At 48.3% G+C, this 22371-nt stretch overlaps 1 protein-coding gene across 1 annotated transcript in view; it reads left to right on the top strand.

The window, feature by feature from the left end:
- The window catches only part of LOC126576415 (protein O-mannosyl-transferase TMTC1-like), a 68159-nt gene that overhangs the window by 11079 nt on the left and 34709 nt on the right, over nt 1-22371 (top strand). Inside the window, exons 2-3 of the mRNA XM_050237678.1 lie at nt 13983-14160; nt 19171-19244. Coding sequence (XP_050093635.1) covers nt 13983-14160; nt 19171-19244 — 252 coding nt within the window. The remainder of the gene's footprint in view (nt 1-13982; nt 14161-19170; nt 19245-22371) is intronic.

The following is a 22371-nucleotide window of genomic DNA, read 5'->3' as shown; positions in this document are numbered from 1 at the left end:
TGACACCTGTTACAGTATGATCCCAACTAAGATTTTTTTAATTACTGTAAAGGTAAGAAAAAGGTTTGTTCTTTTAATAAGCTGGTGTCTGGGTGTGACAATCGCAGAGGGGTGTCGTCAGTCAGATATAGTCGTCAGTAGGATATCACTGTCTTCCTTTGTCGATGGTTGCGATTAGACTCTTTTGTAACAAGAATATATTGTTTATATAGTATTTTATTATCCAAAGGATTTGTATTTAATGACACCACAATGATTTAAACAATTGTTCTTACTGATGGATCCGATGGCAAATGATGTCTGTTAGGCAGTGATCCAATTAAATGTTGGCAGTGATGAACATTAAACTGAAACATTCAAAATATGCTGCTGTTTCTTGATTCACTCAGATAAAGTATTTGTGGCAAAGGAAAATGATAACGAGCCTACCTACCCACCTCCATTATTCTCCTTACTTCCTTGTAACTGCGCACCGTAAAGTACAAAACTACTTAAATAAAGTCTTGACAAAAATAGAACCCCGATCACTTCCTCCTCAAAACGATCGTCAACGCGAAGAGATTGGGAAGTCCCGCTTTTGTTTTTTGGTGGAAAAGAAAGTTTTCTTTCGTTTTCCATCTCGAGTGCCGGCCCGTAAGGGGGGAGAAACCGAGCATTTCCAATGTTACACAAATATTGACTCCCCACGGTCCTCGCCGCCATCGTGACCACGCCGTCGACCGGTTCTAGTGATCGTAAAACTTGCCAACGCGCCCAAAGACGCGCCGAAGTGCAGTTTAAAGTTTGGAGTGAAATAGATTTCTGCTTCCGAAAGTTGCCATAAAACACTGGGAAGAAGCCATAAAACCAGGGCCACCAAGATTTAAGCATTTACGCCCGAGCCCGAGCTATCTGACTGGAAAATGAAGAAAATAGAAAGTGAAAAAGAAAAGTAAACCATCCTTCCAACCAGCTAGCGGTTTTTCCTAGCTCGTTCGGGTTCAGCAAGCGAATGCGAGCTTCAAACTTTCCCAATAAACTTCCACGGCGCACAAGGCAGTAAACAAACAATAATAAGCACAGTTCCGGAGGGGTAGGGAGCAGGGAAGGCGGTGTAGTTGATGAATCCCCATCACCATTGTCCGTCTTTCACTCTTTTTGTTCGTTTCATCTTTGAGCTTTGGCACTCAATACGATAAGATGATTGCGAGGCTTCCTTTCTTTTTTTTTTTGTTATCTTGTTTGCCATCGATGTGCCTTACCGACCGCCTTGGTAGTGCAAGGAAACGGCAAGCAGTGAACGCTTCTTTACGATTGACGTTCAATCCGGCGAGATGACACTCTCCGCTCGGGCGGGTCCTGATCTGGAATTGTTTCACTTCGCGCTATCGCGCTAGTCCATCGCATCGTATCGTCGCATCGCCGGCTGGATAGTCGCGATCCTTCCATCTTTGATGCACTTTGGACTGTGTGCTGTGCTGTGTTGGCAGTGCCGCATCACAGACCTTCCGGCGTAAACAATGCCGGGACTGAATCAACAAAGACACAGAACAGTTGCCCCTTCGCATCCATCCTGGCCGGTCCGCTATAACTTTGAAGTTAAAGTAAGTTTCTTCGATTTAATCCGGCTTCGTTACGGAACGATGTACTGCTGATGCTGCTGTGGGGATGCGACGGGGACCGGAAGTTTGCACGAGATTTGTCGCATTGCACGAGCGCTTCGCATTCGCCTCGAACCGACCAGGGCCAGGGCCAAGTCCACCAAGCAATCGATCCAGCCCAACAGCCGTGGGAAGCAATTCATTAGTGTCCGAGTGTTGGGCAGCATCCCGTGCCGATCGATGCAAGCGAACACAGTCAGACGATGACGATGATGGTGTAACCGATTGGTTTTGGTCCGCGTTGGTACGGTGGTGGCCTTGGTGTACCACGTTTGCCGATCTGATCAAATGCTTTGGAATTTATTTTCCATTACAGTTCATCACGAACCGGACATCACAGGGTAGCAGCAAGGGAAGGGGATGGTATGGGGTAAGGGGGCAGGAGGGAGAAAGCATTGAAAAACTTCTGCAGATTCACAATCGTGCTCCGTTAGTGCTGCTCGTTTTTCTTTGTGTTTATTCGTTTTCACTCCATTCTTTTTTGCGTCCATGCTGCCGTGTCCGGATTTCGCGGAGTCTCCCCTTGGTTGGGGTGAGTTTGTCCGCCTTGTTCCTGTACCGGGAAAACCGGGAGCTTTCTTTAGCTACATTTTTTTTATGGCAAATTTCTGCTTCGTGGCCAGTTCGGCAAATGATTGAGCACACAAGCTCAACAACCGATTGCATGGCGGACGACAACCACCCCCTAGGTACGTTTGGGGTGGTTCAATCCAACATCGATATCCTCGTTCCACTGGCACGACAACAGACACACACAGTCTGCGTGTTTGAGTTCCGGTTTGAGAAAGTAAACCACCGACTCAACCAACCCCCGCGGTTGCACTCCGTCTTTCCTCCAAGCGGTCGGTCCACTGTTTTCGAGGTTATGTTTCGCACACGGCACGGCAGAAGGACAGTCGGTCTGCGTGTTTGCCCAGAATTTAGTTCGGTTGCGATTATTTATTCTGTCATCCGTTTGTTGTTTGCCATTTTATTTCCCGTTCCGCACCCGGTACGCAATCTACGCTTGCTTTCTTCTCCTCTTCTTCGGTTCGGTCTGCCGGTACCGGGTTCTCTTTCCCCGGGCAACCCGTGCTTCGTCAAGAGGTACGAGGATGCGAGGCGTTGGCGAGTGATTCTTGTTTGTTGACGATTCGCTCCAACGCTTCTGACGCTCGCTGGTTTAACGGTTTCGAGCGTTTCGGGGTTTGCGATCGCATAACAACATCTCACCGTTCGTTGTCGTGTCGTTGTCTAAGCGATCACACCGGAAGCGATCGCTTGTCGTTACCTGTTCTTGGGCCGTTGTTTATCATTTCACACTCGTCCGGCAACGCAGCGTGAAATGCACTGAAATCAGGAGCTACGGTGCCGCTTCAGCCATTCCTTATAGGTAGAAGAGATGGAAAGCCAGCGAAAGAAAGACACTCCAGCCCAACGGTGGAATCGAACCAACAAAACCCATCAGAAACATGCCGAAACATCTCGCGCAGGGGTTTTTTTTGTTGTTGCGAGGAGTGCGCTGCTAGGCGCCTCCATCGGTTTGGCGAGTAATTTGTTTATCGCATTACCGCTGGCAGTAAAATTAGTCATTGCATGTCGTGACGCAGTTCCATCTACCGCTGCCCACGTCAAGCGAAACAGAAAAGACCCGGAACGACTCGTCCCCTGTCCGTCCGTCTGGTGACAGGGACTGGGCGGCGCACCCTTGCGCATTGCATGCTCGAGTCCCTTTTTGGGCCGGAAAGGAATTTCCGACAAAAATGTAACGAAACCCCCCGAAAAAACCACCTGGCCCCCACTGACTGTGATTGTTGGCGAAACAAATCATAATCCTGGCGACCTAGATGCCCTGACGAGAAGGGCAGGTGCGAGAAGGGTGGTGCTGCTGCTCGTGCGCCCTACCAGATACCAGCACTCGTCTGGTCGGACAATGCGGCATCAATGTTTGTTACTTCCTCCGCTGGCTGGCGGGATTCGTTTCGATTCGCGCTTCTTACAACGTTGCCGACCGACCGCCCACAACATGCTTGGCTGAGTGAAGCCCTCCGGCTTCTCCCGGTAAACCGTGCACTGATTTATGGAGCGCAGGAGCGTTTGGAATTAATTTGTCATAAAACAAATTAGAAGCCGGTACAAATTTATCGACAGCAGCAGTAGCAGCAGCAGCAGCACCGGCAGACCAGACAGCCACGGTGTTGTGTTCGCTGGCGCGCGCGTTTTTCACATTTTTTCTGCTGCTGCCACGGGTGGAGGGGCGGTGCGATCGATCGAATGACCGTGTTCGTCCAGGCAAGGACTCGACGATTTTGGACCAGAGTGGGCTAGTGGTGGTGGTTGGAGATAAATTAATTGTTTATCGTTAAGCTTTGTTTTATCAATTTCCGTTTCGTTGTTTCATGAGCTCTGTAGCATGGTGGAGGGGAAGGAACGAGGCCTTGGCGTGATTGTGCCCAAGGATCGAGCGTGGGCGAGTGATGATGATTGCTGATGACGCTTTAGCATTCGATGGATTGCTGTGTTTGCTTCGTCTCGCGTACACGATGAACGCCTTGTCACAATATGAATGATTGCATGTTGAATTTCAGGGATGGGGATATGAAAAATATATAAGAGAATCTATTTTTTATCTAATTACAGTGTTTGTGTTGCAGGATATAATTCTATTCATAGCTGTGGTCAGTCAGGGTAATAAATAATTGGTTTCTCGAGGTTAGATTCAGTTTTAAAACTATGATTTTCGTTTTAGAAAATATCTTTAAAGGCAGGAATACACGAAGCGTAAACTCTCGTATAAACTCAGAGTGTAATGCCAAAAAGATTATAGGCCCGCGGAGCGTAAATCCGAGCGTAAAAGCAAGCGTAAACACAGCACCAACATGAAGCGTAGCGTTATGATGAATTGAATGTTCTACAATCGCTTATATACAGTAAAAACATCTTAAGATATAAAAGAAGATGTTCAAAAGTCAACTTATCTCGTCGATTTATGTTTTTTGTGGCCAAAAACACATGTAATTGATGTAATAGCATAGTGTAATTGCAGGTGCCCGAATGTAATTGCAGTTGACGTTTCGGTATAAACTTTTATGCGATTATGCCTGCCACACGAAGCGTAAACTTTTTGGCATTACACTCTGAGTTTATACGAGAGTTTACGCTTCATGTATCGCCGGCTTAATAGTTTCTTTATTCTATTTATTTTTCTTCGAAAATTGCAATCGAATCTGCTGCCATTTTATCCTTGATATATTGATTAACATTTGTTTTTTTATATAACTGAGAAATTATGCTGGATAATACTCCTTTTATGATTCTAGACTACTTATCCGATCGAGTTAACAGGGATTTATTAGCACTTCCTCTTGACGCTTGTTTCTTTTTTCTTTTTATTATTCTATGTGTATTTAATGCGGCCCCTTTTCCTCTACACATTCCAACCAAATAGCATTATTGTTCATAAGCATAAACTTAACCAAATGCAACAAATGTTAAAGCCTCAATTAATGAAGAACTGAAATTATGAGGCCATTGTGTGCACATGCTTTATTCCGGAGCACCGTTCATAGCCGCTAATGGTACACATCGTTTCGACTTGCACAAAAGGCTATCAGACAGATTTTTTTCGTACGAATATATGCACAAGTGTCCCATTTCCTCAAATTTCATATTTAGCGAAGCAACATCTTGATTTAATACCTTCAACACCTGCATATGAGTGTATGAGAACAGGGCTAATGACAAGCGAACCAGCAAACCACCACACTAGTCCTCCCATCCCCACGCAGCTCATTGCACGCGAAGCCAATCCTTGCACAGGGACAGGAAAAAAGGAAAAGCATTGCGGAGAGGGACCAAAAGGGGGGCAATCATCAGCCAAACACACGGAAAACCATACAATGTGTCAGCGTCATGTCTCGCCACGTGCCGTGGTCGTTCATGGCCCTTCCTACCATCCTTGACCGCCACTGGCGCACTGGACCGGTTTGGTGTGCGCGCACGCGTTGGCAGCAGTTTTTTTTTTTATTATTTATGATTCCACGCGTGGCACGCCCTTTACCCCCCCATCACCCACTCACCACCCTCACTGAAAGCGGGCTAGCATTATCGAATAATAATGATGATGTTAATGTTCAAAACATAAATTTTCGTTTATTTTCCGCCCAGTTTATCAATAACCCATTTTCGGGTTTGCTCCACCCTCGCTTCCTGTGCTGTGCTGTTTGCGTGTGGCCTTTGCTTAACCCCTGGAATTCCCCGGCTCTGTCTCGGTGCGTTTATGAAGGGTGCGCTTAATGACGTGCCGTTGGATCGGAACCGCTGGACAACCACACGGGGAGCAAGGACCTTAATCGAGCTTCGTACTGGGCAGGGGGGGGGACAGTGACACAGCCCACAACGTAGCCCGAAATGAAGAATTTCATGCAGCGAGAGAGAGAGAGAGAGAAAGAGAAAATGGCGCACCACTGCATCGAGCAACGAGAATGTGTTTTTCGGTGGCGCCCTCCATCCGCCGGCCATCCGGCCCAGTGGTGGAGCTTAATGAAAGAGCCACGACGACGCACACAAACGTATAAATCAGCGGTCACCACCATAAACGCCATAAAGCTGTCAGTGCAAGTGGTCGCGATAGCCCAACCGACCTACCGGGCTGCACTCGCCACCACCATCATCAGCACCAGCATGCCACGGGGCAGGTTAAGCGAAAACGATCACTGGGCCCTGGGTGCATCCTAACCTTCACCCGTCTCTGCTCCTTACCCTGTTGGGTGTTGGTGGGATGCGACCCCCAGGGAACTTCTTAATTTCCACAAACGAGTTTTGCCCCAAATTGCAGTTGCGAGCTGCTGTTTTGCACCCCCACAGCCTCTCCCTTCATCCCTTATTCCAACACTTTGCGGTGCACACTGCTGCTGCTACTGATGATGATGATGGCGTTGAGGACGTGATGACGGTGCACGTGCTGTGCTCGGTCCGTACGGTGCTGTTCCTAATGACTCCATGGTGGATGTCACGCTTGGGGCCCCTCCACCCCCTCCTGCGGTTACCCTCCCGACGGGTGACTGTTCGACGACCATTAGCCTCGGCGTTACAGGCGTTTGTCAGTCGTTGCGGGTGCGTTGTTTTCCTGGGGCTGGAGCGGCAGCGAAAGCGATCGTTAATAGATTCATTAACGATAACATCGTCGATCGAAATGAAACTTCCGCGACCAGTTCTCGCGGCAAGCCCATTAAGCTCGGATTTTTGGGGGCGAAACGGAAACCACGGAGCCCGGAGGGGTAGAGAAAGGCAGGCGATGCCATCCAATTTCCTTCTTACGGCCGCCCCGTTTTCTCTCCGGAACACATTACTAGCGGTTTTGCAGGGTCCCGCACCTTTGCGCGGGAGTTGCAAGCAAACAAACAGAAAAAAAAACAAGACGCTTCTGAGGACGATTGCAGGGATGGAGGGAATGGAGGGGAGGTAGTCCGTGTTAATTACAGCCGAAAGTAAAAATCATTATCATTAGCGGAGCGACAACCTCTCCTGACGGTTGTCCAGACTAAAGGTCCTTGGCTTGTGCGCCGCCAATATGCGGTGCCACCATTTTGGCAATGATGGCTACCCGGAGCTGAGACACAGAGGAAAAGCATGGAGGAGGTGGCAAAAACGGAAGCAGCAAAACGGCAAAAGGAAACTCTGTGTGTGCGAGGAAGAAGCACTGGCCTTAATTATAGTTACTATTCAAATCAGCGTTCGCCGAGGTCGAGCGCCGGAACGGTAAATGTGTTTATCGGTGAGCTAGAGTCGCCAAGTTCTGCGCAGAACGTGGTGGTTTGGGGTTTTCGGTAATGACGAGCCGTGTGCGCGCGTCCACCACTCGCCACTAATGAGGGAGAGGATACCGGTCGCCGGTTGCCGGTCGCAAAAACTAGTTCCTGCGTCCGTAGCGTCAGGGCGTGCGTGATCTTCAGCTTTTATTCACCTTCTTTTTCTTCGAATCGCAAGCTAACAACCAAAGGTTGACAGACTGTATCAGGACAAACCAGCCAGGCGTTCTTGCGTGAGGTCGGGATGGGTCTCATTAGGACATCAAAAAGACGCCCCGTTACACGGGCGTACTCCGGAATGGCGGTACACCGCGCTGTGTATTGACTTTCGACGTTGAAAAGGACATTCAGATTGGAGACAGCGGTACCGACACCGGTGGTCACTCTTAATGAGATTGATGGGACGCGCCGGCATGTGACAGGGAGCGCAAGAACGGAGCAGCGATGGCACCAGAAACCTTTCAGCGAGGAGGGAGAAGAGAAGCCATGAATGAACCGGTGGTTGGTGTTATTAAGACATTTCAATCAAACTGTTATGACATCGGCCACGTCAGGTAACGCCTCTTGGTGTTTATTATTGTCCTCAGGAGGACCACAAGCTACAGCAGCAGATAAGGAGAAATGACAGCACTTTTGATTTTGGTGAATCAGTGAGGTTGTGAATAGTTCATTATTTTCGTTCCGGGAAGTGGCAGCGGTACCGGTAGCATCGAGAGTTTCGGTTTTAGGTCCAGTTTCGGAAGAACTGGTGGATGCCAATCAAGCAATTATGGCTTCTTCGGACGCTGATTGGCAACATCAAACGTGTCGGAATTTCGACGAATTTTTCTTAGCAAAATCATAGAAAAAGATATTCACCAAAAAGGAAGACATTTTCGATGCGCAGTCCAATGCTGTGGTATCGTGCCTAAAGCTAAGCAGCTTTTTATGTTGTTTGTGTTTTGAATTGCTCGTACGGTTTTATAAGAGATGGCGTAAGTTGCCCATTTGGCAACTGGATTCATTTCACACTAACATGCCTTTGAAAGGTTCTTTTGTGGCGTTTCTGTTTTAGGGGAAATTCCATTGGGTTAAAGTGTAAACAACATCATCCATTATTTCACTGAACATGCTGTGAGCGTAGGTTGTTCCTCGATACTAAAGAAACGGTATCGTGCATCGGTGAAAATCAATGATGACCATGCTCTAGCCCAGTGTTGCTTGTCTACAAAGCGTTTATTCGGACATTAGAGCCCAAGTGCTACCTGGAGGATGGTCAAAACAACATTTTAGAGTTCAAAATCCAGTCAGTTAAATGGATCCAAAGGCATCGGATTCAACGAATAGATGAGTGATTAAATCCGAATAAGCTTGGGCGATAACAAGATACATCAGTGGTTCATCAACAGCGTAAAAATGAGACCAAAATCTTTTGCAAAAATTTACTATGCATTTTGCAGCAAAATTTGTAACTAAATTATGTGACATCAACTAAGTTACATCTGATAGTAACAGAGTACAAAAAATTGTATCAATCGCAGCATAATTTTTGTTCCAAAGATCAGGAGGAGTGATGATATGTGTAGCATTGCTAACGACGATAATAACGAAATATAATAATATTCTTCGCATTAAATAAAAGCATTTAAAAAACCGCTGTAAAATGTCGAATAGTTCATTTCCAGATTAAGCATTAAGCAAAATTCGATAAAAATCTTAAAATAATTTTCCTCAAACATGTTGGACATTATGCTCGAACTTGAAGCTGCTTTGGTACGCTTTTACGCTAATTGATTTCATGTGCTTATCAAGCCCCTTCCACTCCTCCCACCCTGCTTCACATTCCGCGCATGCTTTCTTCCTCGTTTGTGGTCTTGGTCGTAAATGGTGCGCCCGTTCTGCGGTTAGCAGCGAGCCTCTTGTGAGAATGAATTTATTCAAATTAAATTGATTGAACCTCTTTGCTGCGGACACATTTATCGCGTACAAACCCGGGTTCTCGAGCACATTCGAGAGCGGAGAAGTACATCGGCCACAGCGAGCACCGAGTTAAGGACCCTTCGCCCCTAGTACTGGTCCGGGAATGGCTTGGCTATGTTGCAATGTTCGTCCCCCCCCTCATATCCTGGCCCTAAGCCCATCCCATCCATTCCTCCCGGCCATCGTAGCATCGCTGTGCTGGAGATGAAATAATAATGGTGGTCCAGTAATTTAGCGGCTTGGGCTCGTAATGATGCCGGGCTGATGCCTTGGCAATGGTTGCGGTCGATGTTCGCCTCGCTATCGAGGTCTGCCGGCAACAGTTATTAATCTACGGTGGTGGCGACGTGGCGATCTGTGGCATTCGTGAGTGGGTTTGATGCTGCTGCGGCTGCTGCTGCTGTTGGAGTGGTCTCGTACCGCACCCTTCACCTCACTGTTGGAGCCCACGTTGGTGCCGTAGATTGACTTTGGATTCGGCATCGGAAGTGCAGCCGGAAGTTCCGGTTCGAGTGGTGGTTCCATTCGCTACAAACGCCACGCCAGCCACCCTTCCGCCCTTCTTGAGATGTTCGTCACGCACACGAGCAGCGCGTTAATGGTTGGGCCCAGACGGAATCGGAAATGGGAATCATACGGAGCAAGTTTTGCGGCCAACCATCGCCACTCTCGCTGCTGCTGCTAGTGAGCGGCCAGAAATTTAATTAATATTGGAACTTATGAATAACCTTCTGCGTCTGAGTGTATGTGTGCGCGCTGTATGTGTGTTGTGAGTGAGGCTGCTGCTTTTGGCAGGCCTGGTATGTTTCTCCGCAGTCTGGCGGCCTTAAAGCTCCCAACTTTAGAAATTAAACTTTGCTTCCATAATGTGACTTGCTTACTGGCTGGCTGGCTGGCTGATGACTTCGTGCGCTGCCGGGCGAGAAAGTGTTTGCCGCGAATGGTTGCTAGTGGGTGGCGGTGGCGATGGTCGAACACGAACAGTGCCCGATAAGTTGATTTCGCGCCGGAGGTAATTCACTTATTTTGACAACCAAAGTTCTTGCGGACTGGGTTGGGGGAGAGCGTGTTTGCGGGGGGTTTACATGCCCACTGTAGCATTCCCGGAACAATAGACAATAGGAACGGGAACAGTGTGAATTGCTTCGGGCCTTTCAACGAACTTACCGCACGTTGGAACAAGGAAGGGAAGCGGTTCATAAAGTTATCGAGAATCCATCCCCAAAGAAAGCTAGCTTCTTTTGTTATGCTGTTGTGATGGAGCACAACACAAACCATGTTTCCGGTGGAATAATAATGATTCGAAATACTTTATAGAACATAATTTCTTACTTATCTAGTATTGCTGAGTTGAAAAATATACATAGTAGCCACTCATGACCTACAAGGTTTGGTATACGATGTGTTAAAAAATTGGTAATTAGTAAATTGGTTGCTTATTATGCACCGTACAAGAATTACTTATTCTTACATCAATTATCAGATCACGACCGATATTAAAATATGTGCATTTTGTACATTTAAGTTATATTCAACATTGTTTTTACTACCTTTGCTTAACTGTTTGATTATTTTCATTCAGTGGTTCCTATTTACTCGATAATGAAAGAAATGAAAGTTGTGCGGGATAAGATGGGATTATTTTCAGCTCCTCTCATCTTTTCTCTGTTGTTTTAAAGAGGAGCTCTTTAAAACAATGCCACTGGCCAAGCTGAAAGCGTTGAGGTTTGAAAAAAATAATAAGATTAGAAGATTGGATGATATTACTAGTTGAATGGCAGCAGGTGTACAAGGATTATCCATAATGCACCAGAAAAAGGCTAACGACACCGTCATTAAGTTTACAAATAAACATATTCCCTCAAGTTCATCTTCAACTTCATCAATTAAAATGATTTGAACCAATATGGTGATTGACGTTAAGCTATGGTTTAAAAATTGGAGACTTGCGAAGCTTGTGATTGGTTTCCAATCGACTTACCATTCAAAAAGGTGAGAAATAGTTTATTAAATTTTGTACGGTTCGAGTAACACGCAATTCAATTTCCATCGAGGGCGGCCGTAGCTTTTCCATTTCCGCTATTTCTCCACGATTCCGTAGCCAATCATGCGAGAACCACATTCCTGTTCCAAGGACGTATCGTCCCATTGCACGTGAATAGATAAGACACTCGGATCGCACAAATCTTGCCAAGTTCAAAGACCCAGCGGCCAGCCTGGCCTAGCTCATCAATCAGCCCGAAAGACCGGACAGTAATGCAGTGATTCAGTTTTGTCAACCGGCACCGGGACCAGCCAGTGCCGTGCGGTGCTGTGAATTGGTGTTCACTTGTTGGGTGGCCCTTCCTCCACCCGTCACGGGCATACCCGGAAGGAAATTCATAACGTGTAAACATAAATCTAGATAGCAATTAAGCCTGGCAATAAAATCAAAACGATAAACGGAATGGCTGAGCAGCAGAGCAGAGCTCAGCAGACGGTGCGTTCGTTGCGGTTAAGTAAACACACACATACAGACACCATCACACATACCTGGTCCGTGTGTATGCGTGTGAATAAATAAAGACTTTTCAGCTTCACTGAGCCGTGGCTGACTCTTTGCACGCACGCACGCAGGATGTTGTGAAGTACTTTGTGGCCAATCGTGGGGTGGTCGACAGTACGGTCGTCGTCGTCGTCGTCGTTGTCGTCCACGTCGACCACGTACGAATCGCTGCAACACGGTTTGGCTTCGGTTGGGGGCATTCCGGAAGTGGCTCCTGGCTTCACCATCGCCTGCACGCACACAGACATTCCCACACATAGTGGTCGCCTGCTAACTAGACCCCGGCGTGTACTTGTGCAGTGAATCGACCCGGAAACCGAACCCTTCCGTGAGCCATAAATTGCGCATTGGCTTGGCTGCGGCTGCGGCTCGGGCTCGGTCTCGAGCTTGGGCTAGGGCTGGCACTGGCTTTCCAGAAGGCCGGAAGGCCATCGGTAAGCCATTCTGCGGTCATGTTAGACGCCGGGTTCGAGCCTTATTGCCCGGGTTTACTGTTGCAACTTTACGACTGAAGGCCACCCACCATTGAGCATCCCACCAGGCCGAGTACAGTGGGCACACAGAAGCACACCCCCACCGCCCGGGTAACTGACTGCTAACACCCGCAGCAGTAATCGCTGCAGAGAGTATGAGAGAGAGAGAGAGAGGGAGGGAGGGAGTGAGGCAGATATGCAAAGGAATCTCGGATTTGCTGCGCGAGATGGAATCCCGGGACGCGGATTCGATTTGACATTCATATTTCTCGTGGAATGTGTTTGCTCCCCCGTCACCGTGGCCCACCGTGGCCACGGTTTGTGGTAGCTAATTTATTAAATTATCATCCTCGCGTGGAGGTGGTCCAGCAAAATGGCGGGTGCCAGTGTCCTGGGGTGCTGCGATTGCTGCGATTTGATTTTAATATCCAACGCATACCGCTGACCATGGTGCACACCGTGCTGGAATGCTGCGTGAGCCTACGCGTGACCGATGAGGTCCATCATGCGTCCCGTGGTCATTTGCACGCTATCAGGCCAGGCCTTAGCGTGGCATCAAATGGAGTTTTTGTGTAATCAATAAATCGGATGCACCAATGCCGGCCATCTATCTGTGGATGATTGATTTGAAAAGGGTATGCGACGTGTGATTGATCGGTATTGCGGGCGCTGTTGAGCCCTTCAGCGCAATTAATAGCGCAACGGAGAGAGCGTGGAATGTGTTGTGGCGTGAATTCGCGAAATGATTCATCTCTCTTGGTCCATCACCGGTCTGTGACTCGATGGTTGATGATTCCTGGTACTGGCTTTGTTTAAAGTTCGGCTTTGGAATCAGTGAGATTGGAATTTTTGGTTCCAGTGAAATAGGAGGGATTGATAGACAATTTTAGGCTAGCAATTCTGTAGAAATTCGCGATTATGGTCACGCCGTCACTTGCAGTAAACTGTCATTTGTTGCTTTGCTAGCTGAAACGATATGGACATCGACAATTAAATTATAATAAAGGAGTGATAATTGCCCACTGACCGGTGGTATATGGTTTGAGGTGGCAATCTAATGGCCATAAATCGTAGCTAACGCATTGAAAATTTATAGCGAACTTGATAGACAGAGTTTCAAGCAATGCCTTCCATTCAAAGGCTGAATATAGGGGTTGATCGATGGGAAAGGTCGAATGAAATTCATGCTAATCGATCAAGTAGTCTCTGAAATGAGCAATGAAATTAAATGAAACGTCTCTTTGACAGTTCTTAGGCGTAAAATTTCAATCGTGCTCCTTTAAACTTCCAGCACCATTTCAGTTTATTCTTTCGCATGAACGCATAAACTATTTATTCCCATTTATCTCTTTTTAATGACAGATCCAGGTGTGAGAAGTGCGCTCAGCCATGTCGCTTTCGTTTGCAATTATCAGCGACATCTCGCACTCACTTCCTTGAATCCTATCATGTCGCCCTAAATGTCAACCGGTGCCCGGGGTTAGCGAGTTGGCCAGCTTCCCGACAATTCACATGCCTTTACGGATATGCTTCACTGGTTCTGACCCTCTTTCTTCGCCCTCTTTTCCATCCACAGCCTCAACTATCTGATCTTTGGCCTGCGCTCGGTCTGGTTTCACGCGACGAATGTCGCCCTGCACGCTGCCGCCACCGTGCTGTTTACGCGCGTCTGCTTGACGGTCGCGGGCCTCCGACGGAACTTTGCCATTCTCGCCGGCATCCTGTTCGCCGTCCATCCGATACACACCGAAGCGGTAAGTAGTGGTAGCATCTCCTGGTCTGCCCTTTTCCTGTTGGATCCAACCAACCAACCAACGCACACAAATACATCACGTCGGGGCATCAAAGCTACGTCCAACCAAAGTCAAAAGCGTCGAGCCGCGAGAAACCCACCCGGATCCCGGAAGGGGAATGAGTTAAACGAAACTTCCGAGCCACAACACTCGGTACAGTTGTGTGGCTCAGCGGTAGACAGACAGCTGCATCACTGTCTGTGTGGTGCCAGGGAAAGTGCATGTACTCCAAAGCATGGTTCGCTGCGCTCTTCCTGAGACCGATGTTATTTCAGCGTCATCGGACTGTCGCATCCTTCCAACAAGCGATCGTTTCACTTAACACTAAGCACCTCGGTCCCGGAGCGATACAGGGAACGGAACGTTTGTAAAGCGAACGATACTACAACTTCCGCTGCGCTGCGCTAGTCCTCGGTCCTCAAATTCCACTTGACAAAAGTTATGCAAAACCAGGGACAAGCGCGTGCGAGCGTGTGCTCTAAGATTGTCAAGGAAGGTAAGGAAATGATAGACCGAACGGAGGACATGGGATGCAAGCAGCACACCATGGAGTAGCGGAAGGAAGGGAAGCGGTCAGTTGGCATTTGGTACAATTGTGACGAGACCATCCAACCACACTGGCCTCGAGATTGCACCGGTCAGCAACACGCGGTACTAGCACAGCAAAACAGCTTGCTCCTGCATCGTTCCTGTGAACCGAGGAACGAATGTGAAAACATGTGATGGAAGGGGTGTGCCCTGGACGGAGTGATGGGGAAGGGAGGTGGAGTTTAGCATTTCTTTTTTGTTGTTGCCGGTCGCACATATTGTGAAACAAATGAAAAATTGTCGCTCGCAGCTGTCCGGTTGTCGGAGCTGTCCAACACGTTGCTCCCCAACTCCCGGGCTACGGCACGGAGGAATGTTATGCGCCGTCCACCACTCCAACCCCCCCTGCAACCACCCGGTTTTTGACCACCCGGTTGACCGGTTTCACCGGTTGTTTGTGTCGGTGGCGCAACCCTTTCGGCTCTTGTCGTCAGCGTCACTGCTGATGTGTGTATCTGTGAGTGTGGTGGTGTGTGGTATGCTGAGTGCCAGCCAGACATCGGACCAAAGCGATGTTTCGGACCAGTCGACGCAGGAGTTTTTTTGGGGCGGGGATGGGCCAGTTTATTGCCACACTAGAGAGCGGGAGAGAGCGAGAGGGAAAGAGGAAGTGGGCCATATGCGACTGGTGTCAAAGGAGCAAAGGGAATGGGTTTCAATATACAGCTACCAGCCTCCCGGGGAACCCCGGGGTGGGTAGGAAGAGAATCCGCTTCTGTGTTGTGTTATGAGCAAAATACGAAAAAACTTTTCGCCGGATGCCTCATCCTCGTCCCGGGTGGCGTATGTGCGAGCGTGGCGTATGTGCTAATCAACGGACCACCGCACCGCACTGACGGTTCTCGGCCAGTCACTCCAGCCCAAAAACGCTATGTTTTATGAGCGTTTTTACCACCGGCTCACGAAAGGGAGCTGGCGACGGCTAGCGAGGCTTAGGTAGAATTGGGGGGGGGGGGGGGGGAGGCAGGTTGGACGAAAGCATATAATCTGCCAGTGGCCAAATTACTTCATAAATGATGAATAAAGTGTCCATTTTTTATGGAGACAAAACGAAATTGCTTGCCTGCACCGGCCTCTGAGCGGCTGACGGTGTGTGGTCAGCAGCAGCAACAACAACAACGGCGCACAAGGGGTCTACCGAGGGGGGCATATGTTTGTTGAAATATGTAAAAGCAACGAGCCGGAATGTGGAACCGGTACCGGTGCCGGTGCCTGTTTGCTTTGTTCGAGCGTTTCATTAGAATTTGCCAGGCCGCCATTTTTGCGATCATCCGAGTAGCCGCGTTGCGCGTTGCGTTGCAGCGACGTCGATGACGACAGGGCACACAGGTCCGCGAGTCGTAGTTTTTTTGTGCTGTCAAATTAGTTTATCTTTTGCTTTATAGAAAGCGTTCTAAATTCATGAGTCATCTTTTGATGGTGGCCATTGCGTGTGATTCAACTAGAAATTAGATTGACTTTTCCAACAGTTATTGCTCGACACATGAATTGTTGGGAATTTTTTATGAGCAAAGAAACAGAGATTCAAAATGGCTCCAAATGGCATGTTCAGCTCATTATACGGCGAGTGAAAAATTGATAAGTCATTTCAATCCCCGGGCGGTATGCATCGTTACCCCCTTGCAACAACATGCATCACATGAAAATGAAACACTTAATCTCTTCCTTCGAGAGGAAGCAGTTCTCGAGCTACATCCTTCTCCATGTTTTGTTTGTTTTCTCCAGCAGAATCTTGTCGTTCCTAAGTCATTCCGGCCAACGACCAATCAATAATCAAAACTTTTCTCCACGCCTCAGTTTTGCTTTCATCCCTTGATGTTCCCCAGTAGCAGTAGCTGGTGCATCGCCCGCAAGAGATCCACTCCGAGATGCCCGGTGATTGAGATCGATCTTTTGCAAGATGTGACAGAGCCCTTGAAATTGCCCGAGGGAGAGCACTTTCGTACGGTGCGGTACACCGGAAGTGAAGCCAATCGTGTTTGCCTAGATTGCGGCACTTCCTTCTCCCAGAGAGTCCTCTGCATCCTGGCCACAGATATCGATTGCTTAAAACTATCGAGCCAACCTCGGTGGTCCTCGATCCTTTGACACGATGCTACTCGATGCTGTCAAACCCTTTTTTACACACCCACATACCCTGTCACTGTCTGCAACGGTTGAAGGTCTTTACATTTTGGGAACTTTTGTTTGAGAAGAAGACTTCGCTTATATGTCCGAGGGTGTGTGCTTCGTTCTTCCATGCCCTGTAAGGGCAACTTGATGTCACTTCCGGTTGAGGTCATCCTCAAGCCGTGGTGGATCGATAGGAGTGCAGTTCTACGGTTAATAGGCTACCAGCAGAGCAGAGTGTGGCCGAACTGATCCACTCCATTCGCTTCACCACCCATCCGGTGTTCCGGTCGCATGTCTCGTCTCGTGCCTTCTCTCTCTCTCTCTCTCTCTCTCTCTCTCTCTCTCTCTCTCTCTCTCTCATGGACCATCGCTTATCGATCGACTGAATTGACAAGTTAAATGCCGTGCAGCAGGAGCTCAGCGTCCTTCACCGGCCTTATGTGTTTGTCCCCCTCTTCTGTTGGTCCGAATCAGTGACATCGATTATCCGGAACCCATGGTTACCCACCCCAAAGGGATTCTGTGTGCCCTGGCCAACGAAACCATTCCGGATGAAAGGAAGCGAAGGGGTGCCTAGTGTAGAGGGTGCGGTGACTGTGTGCGGTTATTTATGAATGCATCGTTATGGTGTTGGCGAGGCCCGGAATTCCCGGAAGCAATTTGCTCGGTTGCTCACCAACGCACCCTCGTTCCTGCAACCCCCTGGGTGGGGCGGGGAGAACGAATTCAATATTTTCTTTTCGATCGTATCGCTCGATACCACCGGCGGACCGAAGCGGTGGAAGCGATGGTTCTTAAATTATCATAAACTTATCAGCGGACCACCATAACAACTTGGGCTACCGGCAAACCTCCCGTAAATGGCCCCTCACTCTATCCTTCCCCGAACACAACACATTAAGCGGCTGGCCAAGATTTAGTGGATCGTTTCGGCCGGGCCTTTGGAGGAACTTTACGAGCCCCAAAAACAGCCCCGAACGACCGAGTCATCGTCTACTGCCATTGACGATGCCGGCAATTAATCGGTCAATCGGTTGTCATTAGCGATAAAGACCGCGAGCGAGCGCGCGCGCGGTATCGTTTCGAAAAAGATGGCTTTCTGCTGCGAAGGCCGCCCGTTACAGGGGAAGGGGAACGAGTTTGACGTCGTCACGTCGTTGTCCGCTCCCGTACACTTGTATCGAATGGCGGTAGGGCACGAATTTCAATTTCCTCGCAAGCGCACGCCACTGATTCACTTTGATGTTCTCGTTGGTTTCTGTCGCCGGGAACAACAAACGGAATGGTGTTCGGTGTTTCCTTTTCACTTTTCGACAACGTCTCGCCGGTGGACGACCGGTTCCTGGATGTGTAGCGGAGCATAAAATATCGCTATCGAGCCCACCTTTCAAAGGAGGAGCGTTCTAGGAGCGTTCCAGGCTACCGCAGACGCCGATTGACATCCAATCGGACTTCAAAGGTAATTATGCTGCGCTCAATGTGCTGCCGAGCGACCGAAGAGTGTGGAATGGATACGTATTTTCGGACAGAATCTCTCTCGGAATATTCCAACCCCTTGCTTCATTCCCATCCGCAGAGGATGCTAAACGGTTTGCTTAATGATTTCATTCCAAAAATTCCGATCCATTTGTGAGGACGATTAAGCAGAAGATCTCGCTCGATGTGTCGCTCGCTGCTCTATTGCTCTGCATTCCCTATTGCTATTAATAGGGCACCGGATGTGACTCGGTGTTGGGTGTGAAGCACAGTTTTCCATGTTAAACAATGTTCGCTGCTGTTGATGTTCCCTATTTCCATAGAATTTTATGCTGCATCACTTCCAAGGAAGTCTCTCTCTCTCCGGTTTTCTTTTCGTCTCAGCTTCAGTAGCGCTTTAATAAAATTAAAAATGAATTTCATCGTCCATCGTCCAGAGACTGCGCCAGGAGAGCGTCTCGCTGCCTTTCACACTGGCGTGGCGCTCTGCTGCGTCCAAATCGTCACCGTGGGACCTACCACCAGCCAGTAGGCAGGAATGTGTGTTGGAAACCAATTTCTTTTTATGACCAAGGGCCACTGTTAAAAGCAGTAGCAGCAGCGGCAGTCGTCCGCTCCGGTTTGCCACTGTTCTAATCGTACCCCAAGCAAATCTCAAATTTTATGTCCCAACGAGTTTGCTGGGCCACTGGGCCACTAGCCAGCCAGCCAGTCAGCCAGCAAGCCAGCCAGCCCGTTTTACGCAACGCACCGCAACACTCACTCATGCTTTTCGTCGTTTCCGTTTTCTTGCAGGTGACAGGCATCGTGGGACGTGCCGATGTGTTGGCCTGTATCTTCTTTCTCATTTCGCTGCTCGTCTACCATGGGTAAGTTTTCTCTCACTCACGCCGACGCCGACACACCACAACATAGCTGATAAGAACGTTGGAATCGACCGGCACAAGCGATCCCTCATGGTCGTCTCTCTCGAGAAGACTGAAGGTCCTGGCCTTGTCACGCTGTTAATCTGTTCCGTGTAGGCCACATCCTTTTCCTTAGATAAAAGTAACTGAGAGAGAGAGAGAGAGAGAGAGCGAGAGAGAGAGGCAACACACTCATCTCGATGAGTTGTTGAGTGGAAGTAAAAGTCCGTGGAACTGCGGCCTCACTGATGAGTGACATGCTCGAGACAGCTCAAAGTGGACAGCACAAAAGGGGCACCGAGAAAAGGGAAATCATAAACGTTCAATTTACGAAATGAATCCCAAAAGGGCCTCGAACGACCACGAGCACGATGTGCCCACTGCTGGTCGCTGCTAAACCACCAACCAACACTTGCTAGCGTGACCGCAATATCGGTTTGTTCGCTGGATGGAGACGGAGCACTGGGTCCCAACGGGATCGAAACTTTTCGTCGTGAAACGTCGTCGGCGGCGTCGTTTTCTTTCGTGGGTGCAAAAAGCGAGGAACGGAATGGAACGGAACGGAACTAATCTAACCGTTTCCACCAACTGGCAACCGGCAGCTTCCAGTTTGCTGCTTCAGTTGCGGGTCCCAAGGCCCCTGGGAGTGCGTATGTCAAAAAGGGTGGTCAAGCATAAATAGTGCTGGGTTGGACCTCGGTTGAACACTTGCGTCGTCGCCACACGCCACATTTCTCGGAAGGAAGTGGTCGGGAAGTTTTGGATTAATGAACGACGAACCGAACGACGGATTCGGTGGATCTGCCGGTGGCTCGGGGGGGGGGGGGGGGGGGGGGGGTGAAGTGTTGAAAGTTTTTCAACACTATTGCCAACCCGGCACCCACTAGCCAGCGCAGGGAAAGAGTAGAATAAGAGCGCACGAGATACAAAGTTGCGTCCGGTGGGAGTGGCAAGTGGCGCGTTCACGAATGGAAGGGATGGTTTTTTAGCATAAATTGTGGCGTCATTGCAAGGGGGTGATGAATGAAGAGTTAGATTGTAACAAAATAAAAAGAAGAGGTTTTTTTGTGAGGGAAACAATCGCCCTTATCCTCTTTTTCTGTCGCTCTCTGTGGTAGGAAGCACAGGAGCAGCATGGACCTTGTCAGAGGCAGAGATCAACAATGTAATGAAAGATGTCTAGTAAGTAGTTTAGTCTGAGCTAGTTCATTGAAATGTTGTCCATAACAAAATGTCTTTGATCTATTAAAAAATATTCTGAACGATAGCGACAAACTATAATGCTGGAAATTCTCCTAAAATCAATTGAAATTAATGTTTCTATCTTTTATTAGTGCAAGGTTTGAATTAAATTATGCATTTCGTCAAATTAGTGTTTACTGTAAATAAAAGTCGCCTTATTAGTATTATTAGTAGTTCTCACAATTCGCGAGAGTAAAAACTCTTTGAAATTTCCCAAGAAAAGGTTTGAAATTTACGTAAAGAAGCATACTCTTGTCTAGCAGCTGTGAATCAACATAAGCAGCAGCTTTATTAGTCACTTAAGAAAGTAATTTCCATGATAATTTTCCTGCAGCAATCTTCCTCCGCTCATTAGTTGAGTTGGATGATGAACAAAGCGTCTGTTTGAATCGGATAAATAATGTCACAATCAGTTAAATAAGTTATCAAAGAAGCGACTAAACTTCGAGCGAAGGCCAGTCAGGAACAATATTTAACTGAAAGCGTTTTTTTAAACTCCCATTTCTTATCTAACTTTACAAAAGGCACACTCCCGATGCGCTATTTGTAGCCAATCACGTTACACCCTCTAGTTCAGGCAGTTCATAAACTAATGGCGAGGAGAAAAAAAGAGAATTTCAAATTTCATTTCTTGGTAGCATCAACCGTCGACGACGTGACGACGTTCTGTGGGTCATCCGTCCGGCTACTTCGCCGAGTGGCTGACCACCGGTGGACGAAACTAGTGGCTGAAACTTTTATGTGGTGAAAGGAACCGAAAATCGTCGTGGCTAAAGCCTCACGCACACAAACATCCGCATCCCCCCTCACGCCCCGGGGTAACGCCAATTGGAGGCAATTAGTTTTGATGGTCGAGGTCGAGCTCCACGCCAGGACCACGGACTCCGGACTCCGGACTCCGAAATGATTTCTTTTGCCAAGGAAAGTAGCCAACCCCTCTCTCTCCTCCCTTTCTCCGCTCGACCAACGGCTTTCATCCCGTATACATTCATCATCCATTTATTGCGAGCAGAAACTTTTGCAAAAGCCGGAGGCTAGTTTTAGAGGCCAGTCCTCACCACCACTCTTTTAACCTTTTGCTCTGCCGACCGACCATAATCCGGCAAAGGACCTCCCGCCCCACCGCTTCCCACTAATAGAGGGCACTCAATTCATACGCATTTAGCATAATTACTCCATTTGTCTCAAGCCCGAAAAAGGGGTTGCCGAAAGCTGGCTGGTTTTCCGGGGGGGCAAATGGGGGCACCGGGAGTGGGTAAGTGGCTTGAATAATGGATATAATGTTTCCTCTTGCTTTTCTCTCTCTCTCTACCTTCTTTTCACACCGCACGCTACTCAGTTTAGTGCTTTTTTCGAGTAATGGGCGCAAAACTAGAGCCCGGGGTCCGTTGTCCATCAGGTGGTTGATCTGGACGCTTTGATCTAAATGGTTTCGGAGTGGAATCGAAATCGAAATAAAGCCCAGCCCATCAACTGTTGATTATCCTCTGCTGTGCAAGCTCCAGTTTTTCCCTCAGTTAAGCGAACTGTTCAGTGAGTTGCGTGAGCATTCGGGCGAGCGCCCTAAGGCCCACAATTATTCACTCAGAAATTTGCGGAAATGGGGTTTGATTTTTTCAAATGCACCTTCTACAGAAGGCTGAAAAATGAAATCTCCAGCTCGTGCTGAGGGTTCGAAGGTCACTAAAAACGAAGGAAAAGGAAGGGCGTACTCGCTCCATGTTTTATGTTGACCAACCCCTCTCCACAAGTAACGGTATGCTGCTAGCTTGACGTCCCTTTTTTACGGTTCTAATTAAAAGGAGCAGCGACGCCATGACGCTTTACACCACTAAGCGCATGGAACACT

Source organism: Anopheles aquasalis, chromosome 3 (assembly GCF_943734665.1).
Source record: "Anopheles aquasalis chromosome 3, idAnoAquaMG_Q_19, whole genome shotgun sequence".
NCBI classification, from domain to species: domain Eukaryota; kingdom Metazoa; phylum Arthropoda; class Insecta; order Diptera; family Culicidae; genus Anopheles; species Anopheles aquasalis.
The sequence above is the reverse complement of the archived record's forward strand: the minus strand, read 5'-3'. Positions and strand labels throughout refer to the sequence as shown.